Source organism: Macrobrachium nipponense, chromosome 1, assembly GCF_015104395.2.
Source record: "Macrobrachium nipponense isolate FS-2020 chromosome 1, ASM1510439v2, whole genome shotgun sequence".
NCBI classification, from domain to species: domain Eukaryota; kingdom Metazoa; phylum Arthropoda; class Malacostraca; order Decapoda; family Palaemonidae; genus Macrobrachium; species Macrobrachium nipponense.
In genome coordinates, this window is record NC_087200.1 from 85,571,740 (window position 1) to 85,597,216 (window position 25,477).

General features: G+C 37.9%; 1 protein-coding gene across 4 annotated transcripts in view; it reads right to left on the bottom strand.

Annotated features, from left to right (window-relative positions):
• Nucleotides 1-25,477, bottom strand: part of LOC135219427 (choline/ethanolaminephosphotransferase 1-like) — a 433,147-nt gene that overhangs the window by 139,265 nt on the left and 268,405 nt on the right. The window contains exon 5 of one of the 4 annotated variants that reach the window (XM_064256203.1): nucleotides 1,543-1,674. The exons of 1 other annotated variant lie outside the window; for it this stretch is intronic. In XM_064256203.1, coding sequence (XP_064112273.1) covers nucleotides 1,543-1,674 — 132 coding nt within the window. Of the gene's footprint in view, nucleotides 1-1,542; nucleotides 1,675-3,049; nucleotides 3,182-7,782; nucleotides 7,918-25,477 lie in introns of all 4 variants that reach the window. 2 more of the 4 variants (XM_064256202.1, XM_064256201.1) reach the window with 2 other exon arrangements.

A 25,477-nucleotide genomic window follows, 5' to 3' on the forward strand; every position in this document is an offset into this window, starting at 1 on the left:
GCCATATTGGTAAAGATAGGTTCGAACTTTCGTAGGCTAGGCTAATTAAGTCACTAAACTTAATCCCACAAAGTTCATGAAAAAGAGGAGTTAGTTCCCCATCATTCTTTAGCCAAGAAAATTCAAAGGTGTTCTCAAAGTCTTTCGTGGTCTAGGCTCTAGTAGTACCTAACCACAACTAACCCGTTGAGTAGGTCTGATCCGTATATCTAAGGAGTTAAAAAATAATTCCACTCACACCAGAAAAACACCTTGTACGATCAGAAATAATTGAATCCTGCTTCATAAGCGTAGGGGGGAATGGGTCTACAGAACTTCACTGTAAACGATCCAACCTACTGACTAACTGTAACTACCTTGGCACAGAAAGTCGAAAGTTAATATTCACGGAACAATCCAAATTAAAGGATGTAACAGTTGGAAGATCGATCTCGTAAGCAGATTACATGGAATGTCCATCCATCGACCATTACTACTATCACGTCTGTTAGCCGCTACCACCAAGGCAACGTCCGTCGGCTGCCACCAAGGCATCGTTTGTTGGCCAATACCTACGTAACCAAAAGGCATTGCACAGACATGTTGTATAGCCACCATTTCTTTTTATTCTATATTATGTAAAAACTGCAAACTTCTTGTGGCAAGAGAAAAGGCAGGAAAAAAATAATTATGAGAATTTTAAGTATCCTGTATGAGATCAAGGGAGGTTAACCAAGTAAAAATTAGATCCACTCAAAGAGTGTAAGGAGGATATGTTAATTATTTATCCAAAGACCAAGGGATCCATGTTTACAGGTTTAGACCAAGCTGAAATGGTCCAGATTCTCCTGTATCTCACAGAATTTGAGGTGCTATAGTATTCCTTCCAGATTCATTACAGTATCTACAATGCTTTGAGCCTTTTATATTGGTCACTAAAACTCCTTCATTGAAATTTCAATCAATACTAAGAGTAATTTGAATTCTGGACTGGTCTAACCTACAGAAACATGCAAAAAGGTACTACGTATTTGCAGAGCAATATATTGCACATTAAAACTGGCACTAATTCAGCAATTTAAGTTTACGTAGATGCCATTTATGATTTGTTACTAGTGTCCTTCACTGTCATATAAATTCTACTGTATATAAATACTAATCTCCTGCTCTCATTATCAAAAAGCTGAACAAATTAAACAATTTCCATTTCATTTAAATCCAAAAATGCTGAAAAAATTTAACGCTAAACACTTAGTAAACACAAAGTCATCTACTTTTTACACTTGTACAATTGTTCTAATTTTCAAAAATAATTTCTCAAGTTCTAAAGCCTAAATAACTTAGGATATAACTTAATATACATGGCTAATGGTGTCTATACTTTCAACATGATAGCTTCTTACAACCATACTTACCTAGTGCTACAAATACAGCTTGAACATAACTAGTACTACTTGGTAAAAGGTACTTTATCAAACTGTTTATACTGTTACCTAATTTATAATACAGTAGTACATGTCATACATTTGTCTAAACTGAAAAATCATTTCCCTAAAAACTTACAGCTACAGTTGAACCATTCTTCCCAGCACCAGTGTATGGAATAGTATGCATGTATGAATATGCTAGGACAATTTGAAAGAACAATATGCAGTAGAGAATAACATATTTGATTGAGAACCCGATGAAAGGTAGCTGTGCAGATAAAAGAACAAAAATAAATATATTAATCTTTAACATAAAAAATTTATAATTTACCCATAACCCATATATAAAGCCTGAAATGGTTGAAAAATTCTTTTTTAAAGAATTTTGGAAGAACAGCCCTTACACATTTAAAATCATATTCAAATACATGCTTATATTTAATAATAAAAAAGATATTTACTTAACAGTTCATAGTAACAAATACTGTGTGGTCACCAAAGCACTGTTCAAATACTTTAGTTGCTAACAATAGCAACTTGAAGCATCACTTGGTAACTACTTATACACAACTAAATAATATACTTTTTCAAAGTAGCACGTAGTCCATGTGTTTGAGAGTATCCTACAATTCAAGTAAAAATCTGAATGAAAACCAAGAATTGGAACAAGTACTTTCGTAGTTTATTCTACTTTTTCTAGTTCACATGGAGTACAAAAATAGTTTACAGAGCTTTATATATAAAACTGAGTAGTGGTGGGAGGGGTTACAGTTTCTTGATTCAGGCAGTATGTCTTCCAAACAGATAGGACAGGGAAAGAGGATCAAGGGATAATCCAGGGTGGAGGTTAAAATTCCTAGTGCATGTGGCTTCAATGAACAAAATTTCCATAAGAATAAAACATGGACTTACTAAGTTCATAGCTACATCATACGAATAAAACATGGACTTACAAAGTTCATACAAGAATTTTTTTGATGTACACTAACTGATAAGTTTTATAACTCTACATTTCTGTGAGAATCATCCTTAATATAGAGTATACCTGTTCCAATCCCATGGCCTTCCTTATTTACTTAATATAAACTACTTGCAATTTTCATCATCCTGTCTTACGCATATCAAATCTTGTGTAAGTAAAATGTTTCAAACTCTGATACAAATTTAGGTCTCTGCCTTTACATAAGTAGTCAATACTACGACACAGGACATGGAGGGAAGATCCCCATCTAGTACTGGGAACATTTTAACAGCCCAATGACTAACACTTTCCTTCTTTCTAATTAGGACTCAAAAACTGGTCTATCTAAAATCTGACAGTAACAGTAGTTTTAAAGAGATGTCTATTGTTTGGATTACTGCAATGGTATTCTACAAATCTGACCAGAATAAAGAAAAGAATAACTTTTTCCTGGTAACTTTACTATGAAAAAGCAAATTAAGTGTCAAATGTTATATTTACAACACAATGGTCTAATCTGCCATCATATCCCACCTTCATTTGATTAGTGTTATTGCACATCCACTTTGTAAAGACAACCAAGCTCACAAAATATTCACAAAAGTAAAACTAACTCACACTTCACATGAAGCCCAGAGACATTATATACAGCAGCTACACTATATAGTATACATAAACTTACAGCAATTGATGAACCATTTTTTCCAGCTCCACCAAAAAGGATGACCCAAGCACAGGTTTTTACCTGACAAAGCACCTGTATCAAGCCTACGGTGACATACAACACTAAATATTCGAGATCTGTCCCTGGAATCTGACAAACAAAGAAACCTCAGATGTTAAATAATTTTCACATAGTAATAGGCTTCAAGCTGTAACATGTTGAGTTATTATTTTTCTAAATATCAAGGCTAGAGAAATGGTGATCATAACACCAATACTGGGGAGAGAGAGAGAGAGAGAGAGAGAGAGAGAGAGAGAGAGAGAGAGAGAGAGAGAGAGAGAGAGAGAGAGAGAGAGAGAGGGGCTTAGTTTAATAGAGTGAACAGACTTACTTCCAATGGGATGGAAGTTTGCAATTCACTCACAAAAAATTAAAATAAGAGGATTTAAAAGCTCAAGAACATATGAAAAGAAAGTCAACAACCATACAATATAAGTATTACCAATTTCTGAAGGTTTATGAGTAAATGGTTGGGAGACAAAAGAAATATGTAGCAACTGTACATGGGATGTATTAAACTTAACGGTTGTACTCTTCAAATTCAATATATGTTTACAGGGTCTGAATTAATAAAGAGTAGACAAGAGAGGAGGGCTTACAGGTAAATAATGAAATACAGAAGGGTGAGTCAAAAACATGATGCAGAAAGAGATGGGGATGACAGGTTAAGAATGAAATACAGAAGGGTGAATCAAAAAACATGATGATGAAAAAAAAAAAAAAAAAAAAAAAAAAAAAAAAAAAAAAAAAAAAAAACAAAAAAAAAAAAAAAAAAAAAAAAAAAAAAAAAGGAGAGAGATGAAAGATCACTGATAAGAAAGAAACAGAAGAAAGAGAGCACAACCCTGAGGAACATCATTATTAATTGGAAAAAGAATTTCATCAAGACGGGTTGGTTAAGATTAAAATGAACTTAAAAAATAAAATATATACCAAAAAAGGTCCCTATAAATCTCACCTTGCATAAACCTCACTGCTGATCTAAAAAAATTTAACTTGATTTAAGAAGTCAAAAGTTAAGAGTTGAATCAGGATTATAGTAAAACAACAGAGCGGTAGTTTTAATAACAGGAGCAATCAACTTGGCAAAATGAGCCATTGAGTGCCTGTCTCCATGAGGAATATTAAGAGCAGGGTTCCAAATTTTGGTAAAAAAAAAAAACTGCAAATTTTGGTAAAAAAAAATTGCAAAGTAAAAGACCCCAGTTCATCTGAACATAGCATTCTTGAATAAATAATACTTGAGCACAATACGGGATGACAATCAGGTACACTGAGTTGCCAAGGAAAGAACAGCTGTGAAATGAAGAATAGAAAAGAAGCCTTTTGCTACAGAAACAAGCCACATGGATTTACAGAAGTTGCTGACAATTTTGAAAGCAAATTCCTTCAGTACAATCAAGATCAAGTAAATGGATCTATCCTTGGTATGGAAAAATGCTTCCTTAAACCAATTTAATAACACTAAGGCCGGGTATTCCAGCACAGGTTTACCTGTCCGTCTCCCTGTCAGCTCATTGAAACTGACATAAAAAAAATTTGGTATAGGCCTAAGCAAGTGTCCTGCCTTTTTATGAAAGGGGTTACTAGTAAAAGTAGGCTTCACAATCCATATCATAAATAACCTGACATCTCTCTCTAATAGGCAATATCTAGACCATATTCTGTTACGCCTTTTTGCTTCTTTCCTATTTTGAGGTGAACTGCCACAGCAGCTAGTAGGCTGTATGTAGCTCCATTCCTTACCAGCCAGCGGAACTCCATCGCTGTCATATAGTGTTGCCATGACAAAGGCTAGGTGAGAAATGAAGGTAATGACTTGAGTTGACTGTCCAACTGTCAGTTCTACTCTTTACATGTGGACACTCATCTGTCAAACAGTCATGGGTGAACTGACAGGTAAACCTGAGCATGATTTACTGGCCCAAGATATAAAAGAGGCTTAGCACCAGCTGAGGCAATTAGAAAATGATACGTGTAATGTACCCACTCCCTTGACTTAGTAGCCAGAGAGCAAAAGTGCTCAAACCTAAAGATGGAAAAAAAATTCACAAACATAAGATGCAAAAGTACCAGGTTTTAAACTGCCAAAGGTACAAATGTCCTAGGAAAATCACATAGATAAGCTTGTATCACACTCTGCCAGGAACTCAAAGTACCACAGCTGAAAGCATATGGAAAGTTGACTATTGGTATTAACGTCTCCACTGAACACCAGTGGATCAAATAGTTTTCATTTTCATACTTGCTTTGTTCTTTAAGGAGGAAATGGATTGTAGCTTATTTGCTATAAACTGAGGCTATAATCAACATTCATCAAAACAACACATTACTGTGCCCAACTTGAAAGGGACGTAACAGAGCATCCACTAAAGATCTCGTTAAATTTTGAGGGTAAACCTGAACCCAACCGACTATTGGTACATTGAGAATGTTCAAGATTCTGACAAAATATCTCCAACAGATTTTTTCCAGCATTTGATTATACACTGCAGTCCAAAAAATGGCACTCACAAAAGTACTGACAATTATAAGTGTTCTACATTCTCTGCAATTGAGGGCAGGGTTGTCTGTGACTCCTTGAATATTCAGTACTTTTGCACTGGCTGCAACTAAGGGTAATGTCTCAACATCCCTATATCAGGCTGGGGTACCTGAGATGTTGCAGAATCTTGAAATGTAAATTTAATCATTATTATGCTGGCCCTATATGATGTGAACATGAATTGGTTGTGCAATTTATAAAAATTACAAACATACAATGGTTTGTAATTTTTATAAATCAACATTAATTTAAAAACAGTTTGTTGCCAAATTAATTTACATAAACTCTCAAGCTACTGAAAATTCTTATCAATTAAGTTCAGTCTTATCCAGGCAGAGGAAAATCACACAGATTTGATCAAATCACAAAGAATTGATCAAACTGATCAACTCCTTTTATATGAAACATTTCTAAGATAATTTGTACTTTTCCTATATATTTATAACCAAAGCTTTTTTTATTGCCAACCTAAACTTGAAATGTTTAATAAGACTGGTTAACATGTTGTTGATACGTGGTATGTAGGTAGATGGGATACCAACCACTCACCTATCTGATACCCAGCACTTTTTCTTCAGCATGGAGGACTGAACCTCAGAATCAATTGGTATTGCTCCATCTCCACCCAGAGATGTCACTTTCTTGGATGGAAGTACATGTGAGTAGGAATTTATATTATGAAAAGTGATGCCCATTATAATAATGGGTCCTTATAATAATGATCCACACCTAGCCTGATATTAAAAAGGAAAGCAGAGGGAGCAGCATGCTACTATTTGAAGCTCTAATATATGTTGAGTGAATCATGTGTATTGTAGCCTGACTACTAACTCATAAAAGAGAGGCGAGAGTAGCTAATCACACCTATTGAGAGAGCCTTTTCTGTCCATGAGGAGCAGCCACTACAGATCTCAAGGATGTCCAAGGGCCCATGAGCAAAAATCCTCAGGTTAATGGTGGTCTGTCAATGCAGGGTCCCCACCCTCATTACCTGTGAAACTGATCATAGGAAGACATCAACAGGAAGGTTGGCTGAAGAAAATATGTTGTCTTCCATCAGGTTAGTGGACAGCTTCCCATCACCCACACACCAGCTACCAATATCCACCTTATTCCTACTCTTCAAGCTTTAATGATCATTTCACACTCATCCCAGGAATAATCCCATATAAAATTTAACAATCTGCATTTCTGAACAAATAAATGTGTTTAATGTTACAGTATTTCACAATTCTAAATTAATAGGTTTCAATAAACATTAATTTCTAAGTAATATTTTCTATCACATTTCTACTGGAAAATTTACATTTCCAAGATTATGTGAACCTTATAACAATTCTAGTATAAAAAACTTCTTCATGGAAAGTAACCAACTAACATGTATAAAGACTTAAACATTACACAAAGAACTGTATATTAAGGGGAGTTCATATTTATAACAGGTTTATTATTACAATAACTTTTTGGTAACTGCTAAATAATTCTTGGAACTTCATGTCTTAATGATAGTTTAGCAATTGGTTGTAGGGTCTATTAAGAGCACAAAATTGCTGAAAAAAATTGAAAGTGATAGAAATGTGTAGACCACAAACACAAGATGTGGCTGAGGCAACTGAGTTCTCTGCTATACTACTCACTATATGAATTTATGCAGGTAATCACCAAAACATATGGTTAAATGCATGAAAGCAACTAAAAGTTAATGCTAGCATTATTCTTTATGTGATTTTACAAGGAAACACTTGAAAAAAATGTAAGAATTGACATGAAGGAATAATACAATCTCTCTTATTACATTTTATTTCTGTATAATGGATAACCTAGAAATTTTCACCAAGATCTCTAGTAAATGATCCATTCAAGAATACTATGCACAAGAATACCTGCAATGGTCTGAAATTTAAAAACACCATGGAAGGGTGATACCTGGAAAAAATATTTAATTTTTACAGCCTTACTTGTGAACAATTCATCATGCAATAATTATCACAAACAGTAGCTGAAAACCAGTAAAGAAAATCTGAAATAGGTGGCATGAAAAGCATGCATACAATTGTAGAAATTAAAGTGCCTGTGTACCAGCAACATGCAAAGTCTGCAAAGCATCATGCACTGTTGGCAAACTGCAGGTGCAAGCAGAACTTACTGCAACTGTTGAGCCATTGCGTCCAGCTCCTCTTTCAATCAGAATAATTTTAAAATTATTAAACAGCGCAACTGCAGCTGCTACGATACCTATTATAGTGGGCAGACATTTGAATGGCAAAAACAATACCGGAATCTGAAACATCATAAAATATGCCATTGTAACGTTAACCCTAAAAAATGCCTACAATTTACATCAGGTATCAGAGTAATCCCCTCACAGGTGAATATGATTCAACCAAAGACTTTTCCAGCAGATCTAATATACTCCAAAGGTACTGCTAATGCTAAATTCTGTATAAAGCAAAATATTTACAAGTTTTGTTTCAATATACAGTCAGTCCCCAGCTTACGACAGGTCCGGCTTACAATGTTCCAAGGTTATGACACTATTCAAATATATTCGTCATAAATTATTTCCTGGTTTACGATGCAAGGTTTGGGATTACGACACGTACAACGTCGATCCGACAGAAGAAATATGGCTCCAAAACAGCAGAATAATAAAAAGATTTGGAGGTATTTTCGAGAAAAACTCAAGAAAAATTTAATTTGCATCATTTCCAATACAACCAAAGCATTAAAAGTAAGGTTTTCTTAGCGTTTTCGATGACTTTGGCTTACAACGATTTTCAGCTTATGATGTGGTGTAGGAACGGAAAACCTATCATAAACCTGGGACTGCCTATATAAATAATTAACTTTTCAGGTTTCATAAATACTATTAACTTACTTTCTTCTTGCCATACTGTGTATGTAATATGATGCTGTATGGCTGAGAACATGAAATTAATATACAAGAGTAAAACCTGCTTATCTGTCAGGTGATTCCTTGCATGGAATATTACATAATGTTTTAAACAATGAAACTATATTTAACAAACCCATCTATCAAAAATACCTAGTACTCTTGCCCTGATAAAGGGGAACGTTAGAGGATATGCTAGGGGTGACGATAGATGCTGGTGCTACTTTTTGAACAGCCATTCTCCTAGACTATACTGGATAAACTCCAATTGTAAAGATGAGCCTTTGGGTAATTGCTTCAAAAATGCTGATAAAGCAAGAATTCTGAAGATGACTACAGGAAGATCTAAGATGCCCAGGAACCACTTCCCATATGGCCAAAAGGGAAAAATGGATCATCCAAGATTTAGGAAGTCCAAAACTTCACAAGAACCTGTCCCAGATGTCTGAATGAAGTAGTCATACATATCTACACTATCACAATCCTAGAACATACTGTTCACCACTGCACTACTGGGTGCAGCTGTGGTAGTCAGGTGTTTAACATGGCAAGCATGTCCCCATACCTACCATAGGCATTGGTAAATTCCAAGTAAAGGGACCACCTGCCAACACGCTAGGAGATCCCAAAAAGAACTTTGGTGCTATGGTGATGTTCACCTCAGCTCAAACGAAGATAAATGCTAAAAGCAAAGGGACTGACTTAGTTCCTTTCCTGATTCCACAGGTAAACAACAGTTGTAGCATTGTTGGTCATGTCCCCAATGTAAGGACAACAAGATGAGCATAGTCTATTCTTGCTTTACCAGATGCCCTTAGTCTGAGAGCCCAACAGACCCACATTTAAAGCACCTTAAAACATCATCAGTTTAGGTTCTGATAGAATCATAAAGATTCCTTCTGCAAACTCTGCTAGTCCTGCCTACTTATGAGCATCACTTTTATCACTGAGCACTGTTTCTAACAGCACACTCTTTTGCATGAGTCCTGGAGATACTTTGGCATCCAGTTTTTCCAGGTTCTTTTTCAGGGATCTTGGGATCGTGCCTAGCGTTCCTATGATTATGGGTACAATTTCCACTGGCATATCCTATATCCTTCTTATTTCTATTCTCAGGTCTTGATACTTATCAATTTTTTATCTTTCTTTCTCATCTGCTCTGGTGTCCCATGGTATTGTGACATCAATGAGTGATACTTTCTTCTTGATTTTGTCAATCAACACCATGTATCACACTATCTGTTCTGATACCATAGTCCCAGAGGATCTTTGCCTGATCATTTTCTATCACTCCCTCAGGTTAGTGTTCATGCCACTTATTACTGCAAGTTAGCTAGTATTTCTTGCACACGGTCCAGTGGAGGGCTTTTGCTACTGAATCATGCCACCTTTTTGCACTGGTTCTGTGCAAGTGCCAGACATTCAGTGGCTATGTGGTTTATGGTCTCATTTTTCATATTGCACTCCCTGCATATGAGTGAGATGTTATTTCCATCTACATATTGTTCTCTGGACATAGTATCTGGTTCTTAAGGCCTCATCTTACACTCCTTTTAGTATTCCTTCTGTTTCCTCCTTGAGTTCTCCCTTATGTAGCCACTGCCATGTTTCATTGCTGGCCAGTTCTTCAGTCTGTCTTACATACTGTCTGTGCATTGGTCTGATGTGCCATTCCTCCATTCTGTTTGTCATTCTCCTGTCTTTGTATATTTTTGGATCTTCATCTACTTTCATCAGTCCTTCTTCCTATGCACTCCTTAACCACTTGTCTTCACTGGTTTTCAAATACTATTGCCCCAGTGCTCTGCTCTCGATGTTGACAAAGTCTTCTATACTTAGTGCCCCTCTCCCTCCTTCCTTTCGTGTTATGCATAGTTTGTCTGTATTTACCCTTGGGTGTAGTGCTTTGTGTATTGTCATGTGTTTCCACTGACATATCCCATATCCTTCTTATTTCTATTCTCAGGTCTTGATACTTATCAATATTTTATCTTTCTTTCTCATCTGCTCTGGTGTCCCATGGTATTGTGACATCAATGAGTGATACTTTCTTCTTGATTTTGTCAATCAACACCATATATCACACTATCTGTTCTGATACCATAGTCCCAGAGGATCTTTGCCTGATCATTTTCTATCACTCCCTCAGGTTAGTGTTCATGCCACTTATTACTGCAAGTTAGCTAGTATTTCTTGCACACGGTCCAGTGGAGGGCTTTTGCTACTGAATCATGCCACCTTTTTGCACTGGTTCTGTGCAAGTGCCAGACATTCAGTGGCTATGTGGTTTATGGTCTCATTTTTCATATTGCACTCCCTGCATATGAGTGAGATGTTATTTCCATCTACATATTGTTCTCTGGACATAGCATCTGGTTCTTTGGGCCTCATCTTACACTCCTTTTAGTATTCCTTCTGTTTCCTCCTTGAGTTCTCCCTTATGTAGCCACTGCCATGTTTCATTGCTGGCCAGTTCTTCAGTCTGTCTTATATACTGTCTGTGCATTGGTCTGATGTGCCATTCCTCCATTCTGTTTGTCATTCTCCTGTCTTTGTATATTTTTGGATCTTATCTACTTTCATCAGTCTACTTTCATCAGTCCTTCTTCCTATGCACTCCTTAACCACTTGTCTTCACTGGTTTTCAAATACTATTGCCCCAGTGCTCTGCTCTCGATGTTGACAAAGTCTTCTATACTTAGTGCCCCTCTCCCTCCTTCCTTTCGTGTTATGCATAGTTTGTCTGTATTTACCCTTGGGTGTAGTGCTTTGTGTATTGTCATGTGTTTCCTAGCTTTCTGGTCTATGCTGCAAAGTTCAGCCTTCCTCCACTCCACTACTCCTGCACTGTAGGGCTGGGCAAGAATTGCTAATTTTGGACTACAAAATCGACTCTGGGAGAGGGTGGACTCGCAAAAATCAACTTTGGCGTCGACTCCCTGGGTGCAGCAGCACCTAAGACAAACAAACAAAGGATAGAGGGTTTGGGGGAGGTCATGGAGGAAAGAAATATTCTTCGGGTCACTCAGGATGATGTCAATATAGCAATCACTCGGCCCTTGGGCGCTTCCTAAGATGCTTAAGAGAGACAAAGGCCTGCATTCCAAGATAATTACATAAAGGTGTTCTCTGTCCAACCAAACAAGACCATAAAGTCAATCTAAAATTGAGTGGTAGGGAGGAGTTAAAACAGCTTAAAGTAGCATCGCCTGTTTTCATATGGGAGAACATTGCTTTAGGCTATCTGCCTTCTCTGGGCCATCTTATTCCTCTTAATCTATGCCCTTGCCCTATGGCTTTCAGTTTTAGCAGTTTGTCTTGAAAAACTTATGATCAATTATTCTGCTATATGTTTCAAAGATTGTTTGTAAGTTTAATTTCAATTACAATTGTTGACACTCATTTTTATTCACCTTAAAATTTTTCTATATTAATCTATTTCATTTTACACTCACTTATTATATATTTTTTTTTACTCTCCTCTCTTTTATACAGTATGGTCCCCAATTATGCGAGACTTTGGTAGATCCACAGCCTCGCAGAATTGGAAATTCTCAGATTTCAAAACACATACCTTATGGGAATAATTCCATTAGGGCCAAGGCAAATGGCAACTTACCCAGTCAAACTTTTTTAAACTACCCATTTTCAATACTTTCTCTGTACTATGTATACTGTCATTTTTTCCAATATGAAATTGTTCTTATGGATAAATAAAACATTAAAAAGGTTTTAATAACTTGAAAAAGTTTTAAATCACACACAGGATGGTGAAAACTACCACACGTAAACAATGCCACCATTGGGTGCAAGTGTACTGTACGATACAGTCATTTCCTTTAAAAAAAACCTTTTGGATGGAATTTCCTCTACCTATCCTCTGCCAAAAAACCTTCAAACTCCTCTATTTCATCCTCTGTGAAGAGTTCTTCTGCTGAAGGAAGGCTTTGTGAACCATTTGAGGTTTCGGGGACTAGCGGATCATGCGTGTCTTCACTCCCTTTCAGCCTAACAAACCTAGTTACGATTGCCTGTCTGTTTATTTGTCCAGCATGTTCACTGTATAATCGTTTTCATAGAAATTTATTATACAATAAAAAAAGAACTGATAAACTGTCTGCTTATTTGTCCAGCATGTTTACAATGTAATCATTTTCATAGAAATTTATTCTACGATAAAAAAAGAACTAATGAAAATTCAAAATTTTATACTATATCACAATTTCTTAAAAAGAAATTATAAAAATTCAAAATTCTAAAAATAAAGAAATTTATTCTACGATAAAAAGAACTAATGGAAAAATTTCAAAATTTATATATCCAATTTCTTAAAAAGAAATTATAAAAATTCAAAATTCTAAAAATTCAACATGTAATGAGTTTCTTGAAAAGTTTATATAAAATGATTCTCTCTCTCTCTCTCTCAAACTCAAATTTGATATGAAATTACAATTTCTTAAAAAGAAATGATAAAAATTCAAAATTCAACATGAAATGAGTTTCTTGAAAAGTTTGAATTGAATGATTCTCTCTCTCTCTCTCTCTCTCTCTCTCTCTCTCTCTCTCTCTCTCTCTCTCTCTCTCTCTCTCTCTCTCTCTCTCTCTCTCTCATTTGCTTCTCTGTTCATTACTTTTACTAGTCATTTTCATCAAAACCTATTTCAACAATAGAAAAAAATAAATGATCAAATCTGCATGATGCGGATGACCAGAATACAATTCGCAGATCTGAATAATACATGTTGCGATGATCATTCATGCACACTGCGCTATGACGTCACAAACGCGTGAGGCAGCGCCTTCCATCTTAGCTAATGGCTGAGCAGGAAATCTTTCTCTCGCATTCCCCCTTGGAGGAATAATAGTTGTTTCCTCCAAGCATTCCCCCCACCTCTTCTCTCAGATCCACCACCCCCCCCCCCCACAACCCCCCCCCCCCCCCCCACATCTAAAATACTTGAAAAGAAAATAGATTTGATAAGTTTTGTGGCGCTTGACTTGCAGAATTTGAACGGCTTCGCAGATACAGAAAATCTATTTTTGAGAACTAGCGACCACATAAAAGGGGAACTGCACAATTCGAACACATACAATTTGGGACCGGACTGTATATACTCCTTCCTATAAACACTGAATGTCATTGACTGACTGATCCCTATGCACGAGCAGTCAGCGAGCTGCCCCAGGTCAGTGATCTTGATGAATGAGTCATGAATTCATGATCACATGCGCCGAACAGCTGGTGAATAGGGAGCAGAGCGGAGTCGATTTTCTGTGGATGTGAGTTGACTCCAGAATCACTGAGTCGATTTTCTGTGGATGTGAGTTGACTCCAGAATCACTAAGCTAGACTCGCCAAGATTGATTCCGGAGTCGATTTCTGCCCACCCCTACTGCACTGTATCTGATTACTGGTACTGCTCATGTGTTTATGGCTTTCATCATATTTCTGGTGTGGAGTTTTGACTTGAGTATCACCTTAGTATCGGTACATATTCTTTCCCGATCGTGTCCTTCATCTCTTGGTGTTTTATATCCTCCCCTCCTACTATTCCCAAGTATTTGTATCCAGTTTCATCTATATGTTTGATGCTATTCCGATCTGGTAGCTTCATCCCTTCAGTCCTTGTCACTTTGCCTTTTTGTATGTTGACCAAGGCACATTTTTCTATTCCAAAATCCATCCTGATATCCCATGTATATAATCCTTACAGTCTGAATTAGAGTATCTTTTCCCTTGATTCTTTTACCATAAAGCTTGATGACATCCATGAATATTAAATGTTAATTCTTTTGCCTCCTTTCTTGATTTGGCATCAACCATCCCTCTTCTGCAACATTTTTGTCATGGGAATCATGGCTACTACGAAGAGTAGCGGGGACTGTGATTTGCCTTGAAAGATCCCTCTCCTGATGTTACCCTCTGCTGAGCTTGTAAGTACTGTATTCAAGTTGTGCATTGTAATTTTTAGGAAGCTGATGGTGTTTTCCTCTAGCCCATATATTTTCAGGCATTCTATCAGCTACATGTGTGGTATCGTGTCAAAGGCTTTTGTGTAGTCAATCCATGCCATGCTTTGGTTGGTTTTCCTTTTCTTACTATTCTTCATTACCATTTTGTTAGAAGCTGGTCTTCTGTGCCCCTTCACTTCCTTCTGCAGCTTTCTGTTTGTGGGGGATAGTGTTTGCATCCACTAGGTAGTTGTATAGCCTTTCATTGATGATACCTATTAGTAATTTCCATATTACTGGTAGGCAGATGGTAGGCCTGTAGTTACTTGCTATATTTCCCTTGTTCTTGTCTTTCTGTACTAAGGATGTTCTGTTCTACCTGTGGTCATCCATTTGGGTGCATGGTGGTTTGTGATACAATGCTGAAGTTGTTCTTCTATTCATAGGCGTAGGGCCTTGAAATTTTTGAGCCTGTATCCATGGACATCATTGGGACCTGGAGCTTTCCAAGTGGGAATTTTCTTAGTTGGTATCTGACTGTGTCTTGTCATGATATTGGTGAATCATTGTTTTAACCTCCCTATTTCCTCGTCCTTGACTTCCTGGAGCCATGTTGCATGTCTTACAAGTGCGTAATGTTAAGTGAAATCACATATCACGTCTTGCTTGGAGACAAGCCAAGCTGTGAGGGCAGCTTACTTGAGCGAAGGAATTTGAGTACGCAAGCAGTATAACAGAAAGATCACTCACCCTGTCATCAAGCATGTACATTCGTTTGTACGGATGTTACAGGCCTAAGTCCAAGGCACTTGCGAAAGACACATTCTTTTCGGTGAACACAAAGAGGTCAGGTGGTACACGCCGAGTGTCGGGAGAGAAAGCCCCATCGTAAAGGTATAACGCATATTTTGTAATACTTAGAAAACCGTTACCTTTGAAAAGAGAGAGAAGTGTGAAATACTCTCTTTACGTGAATACTTTGAAAAGAGTGATGTGTGAAGTGTATCTTTTATCCATTATTATCTTTATTACAGATGGGTCCTATTCCATGACTAATTTAGAGATGGGATTCTCTAACCTGACTATGTTAAATGAACTTATTGACATTTTGGATCTGGGAGTGAATTCTTAGTCAGGAGGGTAGAATGTTAACTTACTGGTTTCTTTATGGGCAGATTTGGGTTTTCTGTTAATCATTTTGTTCTATTTTATATTCAACTGCTTTGGGTAATAAATAGTATATATTTATACTTACGAGATCTTAATAGCCTAACGACATGGTTGCAGACAGAGGGCACCATTGACAGCAGGTAAGAGTTTCCAATTTGTGTAGTTTAATAAAAAAATGGGGGGGGTAAGACATGTTAGTTGTGTAATACCAGATTGCGCCATACGTTTTCCATCTCTTACTTGGTTCAGCTTCAGGAATTTCCTAATGGTTGTCTTCCCCTCTTCTTATTATTATTTAAACATCACGCAGGAAACATTTCTCCTTCCCACCGCCGCCCGGAGAGCAACGAACAACCCCCCGACAATGCCAGGTAATCAGGAGCCCCCACAGGAAGATAGGACTCTTGCTACAGACGGAATTCCTGACTTCCATTCCCAGGCACAATACGATTGCACACGCATGACAGAATTACCACAGCCATCAATGCGAGATCCACGGCTTCGCCCAAGACTGGCCCAACTAATGAGAACCCTAATCTAGGTCTAAGCTGCTAAAAATACTGCCATGCAGACTCTCTTGCTACAGTCCTTCAACTGACTCATCGTGAAGATGACCTGCAAGAAGGTTGAAACGTTACGTGATACCAGCTATCCAGCATCAACACCAGCACTGATGATGAACCCTGCTTGACCTGGATCTGAGATCCTGTTTTAATAAAATAAAAGACCACCTCCAGGATTTTTATAACTTTTAGAAATTCCCAATATGAATATTGGCCAGTTACTCAGAAATACGTATCACTGAGCCTGAGAAGCAAATTGTAAGAAAAATAGAAAAAACAATATACAGTGGTCCCCTTGTATTCGCGGGGGATGCGTACCAGACCCCCCCGGGAATAGTTAGAACCCCTATAGAAACACTGAAAACAGCCTATTTTGTTAGTTAAAGCTCAAGAAAAAACCACTAAAAATGTTTATACTTTGTTTTTTTAAGTTTTATCATAAAAAGTACATTTTATGATCAATTTGATGAAAAAACCAGGAATTCATGGATATTTCTCATAGAAAAATACCGCGAATATGCAAATTTTCCGCGAATAATGTGGGGAAACGTTCCCAAGAGAAATCCACGAATGTGAGTCCGCGAATCCAGAGAACGCGAATACGGGGGGTCCACTGTATATATAATCAATTCGCTTAATTCTGCCATCCTCTTTAACAGTATTATTATTATAATTATTATTTTTTGTTTGTTTGTTTATCACAGTCATCCCATTTGACTGGGTGGTTTTTATGGTGTGGGGTTCCAGGTTGCACCCTGCTTCCTTTAGAGTCCATCACTACTATGTGCACTGTTTTAGTAGCACACTCTTCTGCATGAGTACTGAAGCTACTTCAGCAACAAGTTTTTCCAGGTTCCTTTTCAGGAATCTTGGGATCGTGCCTAGTGTTCCTATGATTATGAGTACAATTTCCACTGGCATATTTCATATCTGTGACTTCTATCTATTTACTAAAATAACTAGATTCTCTGTTATAAGAAGAGTTTTCGACAGGTCCTACAAATTTGTCCTTTGACTGGGATCTGAGAAGCCAGTCCTCTAAATAAAACGATACATTTAATTCCACAAGGGGAAGCCATCTGCCAAGAGGAGTAAGAATACACGTAAAAACCTGTGGAGCCATCAACACACCAAAACACAGGGCCCGAAACTGAAGTACTTTCCCTTGAAAAACAAAATGGAGAAACTTCCTGGAACTTGGATGCACAATAATGTGGAAATATGCATCCTTCATATCCAGGGTAACCATCCAATCCAGGACAGGCCTCCAGCCTCCCCGATGACTTGGGGACTACCAAAAGTATGTTATAAAGCCTTTCGGTTTTTTATCTTCCACTACTTCCACTGCTCCTTTGCAAAATAGGGACTCCACCTCTCGAGAGAGGGCTGTAAATTTCTCTGCGTTAATTGAGTAGACCTGCACTACTATCGGCGATCTGGCTAAAGTAGGGCTTTCCTTGAAGGGAATGGCATAACCTTGTTCTAATCCCTTGACCACCAAAGGTTCTGCTCCTCTAGGACTCCATTCCCTCTAAAACAGTCCCAATCTGGCCCCTACAGGAGCACACAGGACAACGTTTTTGTTTCTTTTTCACTGGTATAAAAGTTGTCTTTCTGATAGATCTTGTGGGGGGTCACAGGTTTGTGTGAGGGCTTTGCTGGGTTCTTTGCCTTCCATGACGAAAGGACTGGGGTTGGAGAGGCAAAAAAGACTTCCTCATGCTAGACTGAGATTCTCTGGGCCATTTTGTCAATTCTGCCAGGTCATTGGTTGACTACTTCTGCAATGATGATAAAACATCTTGCAGCAGATTTTGTTGGAAAAGGTGTGGGCTACCTAACATGGAAAACAAAAGCACCAACTTCTGTGCCATGGTTATCCTGTTAGCAGTGAACAAGCACCACAGCTCTTTTTTTCTTGAGGATACAGAAGGAAAACAGAGGGGCGAGGTCTGCAGAGCCATCCCTTATTGCCTTGTCGGTGCCTGACAAGACACCCAAACAGTCTGCTGCAATATCTTTCACAATCACATGGCAGTGTTCTATCTTTTTAGCTAATACCACAATGGTCCAGTCAAAAAAGCTAGAAACTTCCAACTTCTTGAACAAATTTCTAGTCAGATGTTCCATCTCAGGAAAAGAAATAAAACTTAAGCCGACAAAAAGGCAGCCCGACGAGTTGTATTGACCAAACCAGAGAAGTCCCCCTGGGAGGAGGCAGAAACTCCCAAAGTGGCATAAAAAGTGATAGCTTCTCTTAACTAACTTGCACAGGGGAAGGGGAAAGTTGCCTTACCCAGCTTCTTCTTAGTGGCCAACCAGGTGTCTACATCTCTTTTAAGAACCTTCTTTGCTGATGACGAGAGAACAGCTTAAGAAGAGCCAAGTGGTCAAAGCTGGGGATGCTGTGCTGCAGGCAAGAAAAAGTTTGGGAAATTGAGAAAATATCTCAATAATGCTGAGTAGGGTGACAATGGAGAGGAATTCTGTCCTACATCCTCTTCATCCGATGATATGGGCGACAAATTTGAATCTTTTGACTTGGAAAGTGCCGAAATGGGACATGATTTTGCAGAAGGAGAAGAGTGCCTAAGAGGTTCAGTCTTGCACTTAGGAGCTACAAATGGGAAGTCCAGAGGAGAGAGAGACTCCACGCTATCCCAAATGGGGCAAGGCGGAGGTGCCAAAGAAGCAGGAGGTGGCACCACATAATTGCATGAAGGCTGAGGACTGAAACTAGCCTCTTTGGACTTCTTGGTAGGCAGAGGGGTGCTATTTGCATCCGTGGAATGCCTCGAGAGGACGCACAGAAACTTGATAGCGCACTAGACACCTCTTGCTCAGAGTCAAATGCACACTGAAAGAGATACCTTTCCAGTGGTGTTCTATCAAAACCTGGAGATGATCAACAGGTTTGGCTGACGGGTGACTGTCAGTAGCCAAACCCCACCTGGCTCCCTTGGACTTCCAGTATGTCTGCACCCTGGTGTGGGGGAGCAGGACAGGGACCTCTGTCTAGAAACACTGTAGGACAAACAACCACCTACTCTACACTCTCACTTTGCACAGCACTTAGACTTGGAATATTGCCTTTTTTCATTAAGGCTTTGAAAGATGATCTAAGTTCCCTCACTGCACTCACTAATAACTCGAATTTCTTATCGAGCCTTGATTAGAGGCTGGCAATGGTGTTAAGGTCACGAGCATGGGAACCTGGAATAAGCATGACATAAGAGCGGGAGGGCTAAGGATTGGGGAAGATATAGGGATCATAGGCAAAAAAACAGTACTATCAACTACTTATTCTGTAACTTGCACAGTTCCTAAGTTACGCTTACCTTTGGCTCTAATAGCTGCCTTTCTCTTCCTATCCTTATCCATTTTGTCCTAATGGGACCTAAAGATTTTCCATTGCTTATCATCCCATGCATTACATTCAGCACAAGTGACCTCCTTCTTACACTCCTGACCCCTACATTTTACACTTCTGGTATGAGGATCATAAGATTTAGCTAATCTAGTTTTGCAACGTTTTATACAAAACCTAACACTCGTTGTGCTAGAGTCCAATATTCTGAGTTCAATTCGCTACAGAACAATACAAAGTACTTCACCAAGATCTCCAAAATCATCCAACAAAAACAATGAATTAGGCTACTGGAAACCACCAGTGTTGCTCGGGAGCTGGCAGAAAACAATTTGGAGCTCCCTGCCTGGTTGTTCCTTCTCTCAGTACCAATAGTGGGTAGGGCATGTTAAGTACACCTGGACAAATGCAGGTGCTACCACTAATTTTGAATTTTTAGGCTGGAGTAGGTAAGAAGCTCTTGGCTGGCTATGTAATTACGTGGCAAGTTTTTTATGTACAACAACAGTTTTATCAAAATCAATATTTTAAAATGACAAATTTTCTAAGACAATTTGTATTTTTCATAGCTACAAACCTGAGGTCTTAAAAATAGGATAATTTCTAGCGCCTAGCTAGATCCGGTTAAAAAACATATGAAAGCAAGGAATCTTGTGATATCTGGCAACGCATGCGTAGATCAGGTGAAGAGTGGTCAAGGACCACTCACCTACGCCACCACGTCAAGTCTTTCCCAACTCAGGATGTCTTAACACACAGAGGGGCAGCTAGAGGCGGGCAGTATAATGTTAAGACCTTAGGTTTGTTGCTATGAAAAATACAAATAGTCTTAGAAGATTTGTCATTTGTTCAAATGCGAACAAACCTTCGGCTTAACAATAGGATAGACTCATACTTGGAGGGAGGTACAAGACATCCTAAACTGGCTGGGGCCCTACCTACCAGTCCAGCTTCCAGAAGAAATGACTTCTGGAGAGGGACTGAAGCCCGTTGAGAAGCTAGATAAATTGATATCTAACCACTCCGACACTGAGTGACGTACAATGATATGTGGGAGAACCATTGTATAGGGAACCAAAGAGAAACTTTGACTGCCCAATAGCAAACCAATACACCTGGATTTGTACTACTCCCAACTCCTCCTTGCCAAGGAGTGGAGCGTATGCTACCCAACAGAGGGTTTGATATTTGTATATTAAGTGACCACACTATCAGTATGACTACCTTACTCACCTGTAACAGACCAGTCCAGCGAATAACGTGTCTATTCCTTAACATGCCTGAAGGAAGAAGGAAAGGTACAAGACAAAGAAGGAGACCAGCCAACTCTCTCATTCTCTCATCCACACAATCATCTTATGTAAGATACAAAAGTGCCCTGTTAACCCTTAAACGCCGACTGGACGTATTGTACGTTGACTAAAATTGTCTGTCGGGTGCCAAGTGGACGTACGGTATGTAGACTACAAAAAGGTTTTTTAAATATTCACGGAAAAATAGTTATAGGACTAGTTTGCCAAAGATTTTAAATCACGCCCCTTGAGGGATGCTGGAAGTTCACAGATCACACTGTTGTTTTGTTTACAAGAGTTAAGCAGCCGCGCATGCGCGAGTTTTAGAAAAAAAACTTGTTTTTATCTCCGCGCTTTACGAATTCATGCATCATTTTGTGATAATATTTTCTCTGTGTTGCTTTGATCATTTTAAAATTGTTAAATACCAAAATCATCGCAATTTAGAGTAAAACACAAAAACAAAAAAATAACTCATTAGCTTTAACCGTTTTGCTCACAGCGCAATTTGTATACAATTATACAGTAGTACCTCGTGATACGAAATTAATCCATTCCGAGGCGCCCTTCGTATCATGAGGTTTTCGTATCTTGGACCACATTTTACATGTAAAATGGCTAATCCGTTCCAAGCCCCTCCAAAAACACCCCAGTAAATTAGATTTCCAGGCCTAAAACACATGTTCTAGGGTTACGACGCCGATCCGACGGAAGAAATATGACTCCAAAAAGGCAAAATACTGTACATACTTGAGTAATATTCAACTGCATGTAATGTTCAACCCCATTTTTACTGCATATATTAGGACTTTACCATATGTCCCTAAGCAATAAGCCTAGCCTATGTTAGCGGTTGCTACTGTAGCCTAGTCTATGATTCTGATATCTAAACCTAAGAAGCTAAAAGCTTAGAATATGCCAATAAAATGTATAAATAATCAGTATGTACAGTGGTCCCCCCGTATTCGCGGGGGATGCGTACCAGACCCCCCCGCGAATAGTTAGAATCCGCGAATGTTTGGACCCCCCTCTAAAAATGCTCATAAACTATCCTGGAGATGCAAACACCAAAGTATCCCATACAGACCATCCTTCATCAAATATACATAAAATATCTTATCATGGTTCATATTAATCTTTGAAATATTATTAATACTATTTTAAAGTAAATCTTACATTTTATGTTTATACATAAATACATACTATGTACGTACTGAATGACTTAGTTACGTATGTGAAAATAATTCAGTCCCCCCATAAGTATTCTGTCATGCACGTTTTCTTTCATACTATTACTATTTGAGACATCCATTTTCTTTTTACAAGGGAACAATGCAATGTGAAATCACAAATACCAAATGTCTACTTAAAGTATTATCCTACATCAAATATACCATTGAATTGGTATTATTAATATAATTTTAAAGTAATCTTAAACATTTTACCATTAGAAATATATAAACAGCCAATAGCAGAGAGAGAGAGAGAGAGAGAGCGAGAGTTACCACTAGAGTGCATGCTAGTATCTCGTGTGATGAGAGGGAGAGAGAGAGAGATGAGAGAGAGAGAGAGAGAGAGAGAGGAGAGATAGAGAGACGAGAACAGAGAGAGAGACGACGACGAGAGAGAGAGAGGTAGAGGGAGATGAGAGAGAGAGAGAGAGAGGGTTGTCCTTATTTAAAAGAGTGAAATGGATAGATTATTGTACTTCTTTAAAATATTATCACATGTGAATTTTGAGATTAGTTATATTATTATTATTATTATTATTATTATTATTATTATTATTATTATGCGAAAATATTAATAAACGTACACATGTACCATAGAAATTATCTCATATATATCAGCAAAAGAGAAAAGAGAGAGAGAATCTCAATGATCCGTAGATGGCAACACTGGATTTGACAGTTGGAACCCAGCCAACAAAGCTGGCTACGTAACAAGACACGGGGTTACATAATTCTTTTTATTTATAAACTAAAATCTTGCTAATTCACTTTAGTATTTTCTTTAATGAATTTATATTATTGCTGTTTACATTAATATTGATATTTGAAAATTAGTAAATCATCATCCAAAAAACATACATCGCTTTAAGAGAGAGAGAGAGAGAGAGGCAGAGAGAGAGAGAGAGAGAGAGAGAGAGATAGAGAGAGAGAGAAGAGGAGGAGAGAGAGAGAGAAGAGAGAGAGGGGTGGAAATTTCATGCCCACTTGATGACAGCAACAAATCAGCTCCTTCCCCCTCCAGTCACTTGATACGTATATCTGAGTTTTTTTTAGAAAGAATCTGACTGGGATTTCATTCATTCTTCCATAATTTTTTAAATTTATAAGCTAAAATCTTACTAATTCACTATGGTATTTTCTTTAATGAATTGATATTATTGCTGTATAAATTAATATTAATACTTGAAAATAGTAAATCATTTAATTATCATACAAAAAAACATACATCTTTGTAGTAGAGAGAGAGAGAGAGAGAGAGAGAGAGAGAGAGAGAGAGAGAGAGAGAGAAAATTATTATTTTTATTATGTGATATTTAAACTTATTAAACTTACTAATACAGTATTAATCAAAATTCATATTTGAAAATTAGTAAATCATTTTTGTATCATAAAAATGTATTTAGTCATGAAAATAAACATCAAAATACACTAATTAGTGATTATTTTCGTCGGAAAATTCCGCGAATAGGCGAGTCCGTCCGCGAATAATTTCTAGATAGGTTCCAAAGAAAAATCTACGAATGTGTGAGTCCGCGAATCTGGAGAACGCGAATACGGGGGGAACACTGTACTCATTTCAAATAATTATTAATTAATCATTAACTATAATACACAAACAAACAAAAAAAAACCTTCCAATCGATTGTTTACATTCAGCTCTTACCGTCTTACGTGTACCGAACGAACGCCAAGCAATCACTTTTCCTAGGACACAATAATAACCATTCATTTCTATTCTTTATTCTATCTTTACCTAATGGAGATACCGAGTTACTGACAGCTATAATGAAACATATACGTAACATAATACTAAAACAGAAGAATTCTACAAAATACGTATTTGTTGGCAGTCTGATTTATTTTATATTTTATGATATCTAATTCACAATTTTTTTTATTAAATGTATTGCATGTACTCATTTCAAATAATTATTAAGTAACCATTAACTATAATAAACAAACAAAAAAAAGCTTCCAAACTTTTGTTTACATCCAGCACTTACGAGTATCGAACGATCGCCAAGCAATCACTTTACACAGTAAGCCATAAATTTTCATTATCTTTCTTCAACTACTGAAACTACCAAACAGTATAATAACCATTCATTTCTATTCTTTATTCTATCTTTACCTAATGTTTTTTTTTTATTAAATGTGTTGCATGAATAAGTTTTTCAATTTACAGCATCCTTTTACCAATAGAATACTTAAAGCACAAGGGGTAGATGCTGACCAATAGGAGAGCAGGATCTTATGGGGTGACTAGCATCAGGAACCAATGGGAGAGCGGGAGGATGGTGGCGAGTTTACTCAGCTGGAGGCGCGGGAGATTTAAAATTGTTCTCGGTGGTCCGGGCGAATCTCGGGACTTTACAGCAACAACCTTTCGTATCTTGAAAACTTTTTCGTATGCAGAGCTGTAAAATTTTTTCGTATTTGGTTTTCGTTTTCGTTATCTCAGTTTTTTTGTAAGTTGAGCCTTTCGTATGTCGAGGTACCACTGTATATGAAATTTTTTTTCGTGCTGTCATATATTCCAATATTTATGTATATGATAATGATATTTTTTTTCATTTCTGGTGGTTGCATGCATACTAAACTTCAGGGAAAAAAAAAAAAAAAAAAAAAAAAAAAAAAAAAAAAAAAAAAGACGCGACTTAATCTTAAAAACTGTGTGTGCTATGATTTTTTTAAAATAAAACTTTTTTCTGCTTCGTCGCTAACTCCCGAACGTCGCCGGCATATGACAGACACTTTTGTAAATAGAGGCTCGGGGTTTAAGGGTTAAGGGCAATGATGAGTTACATAACCTGTTGGGCAGCCACCACAGGACCCAGGGAAAACGTGTCCGCAGATCCGTGGGCAACATCCTTAAGATAGAAAGAGGTGAACGTGGACTGGCGTGACCAAGTCACCAGCGCTCAGCACTCTATGTACAGCCAAGTTCTTTTGAAAGCCAGAGAGGGACCAATACCAATAACGTCATGCGCTCCAGCCTGCACAGACGTGGTGATGGAATCATCAAGAGTCAAGTATGCCTGTCTGATGGCTTCCCGTATCCAAAAAGAGTTAGTAATCTTAGACATGTCTTTCTTTGTACGGCCTGTGCTAACAAATGTCTGTGGCAGTCTGGTCTAAGGTGCTGAGTCCTTTTAAGATAGCAATGCAGGGCCCGGACTGGGCACAACAAAAGCTCTTGAGCATCACCACCCACAAAATCATTCAGTGATGGAATGGAAAACGAAGTGAACCTGTCATCATGCACAGAGGGATTTTGGGTCTTGGCCACGAATTCCGGGACAAATTCGAAGGACACCGACCCCCAACCCCTGGTGTGCTTCACTATAGCTCAGACTGTGGAGCTCTCCTACC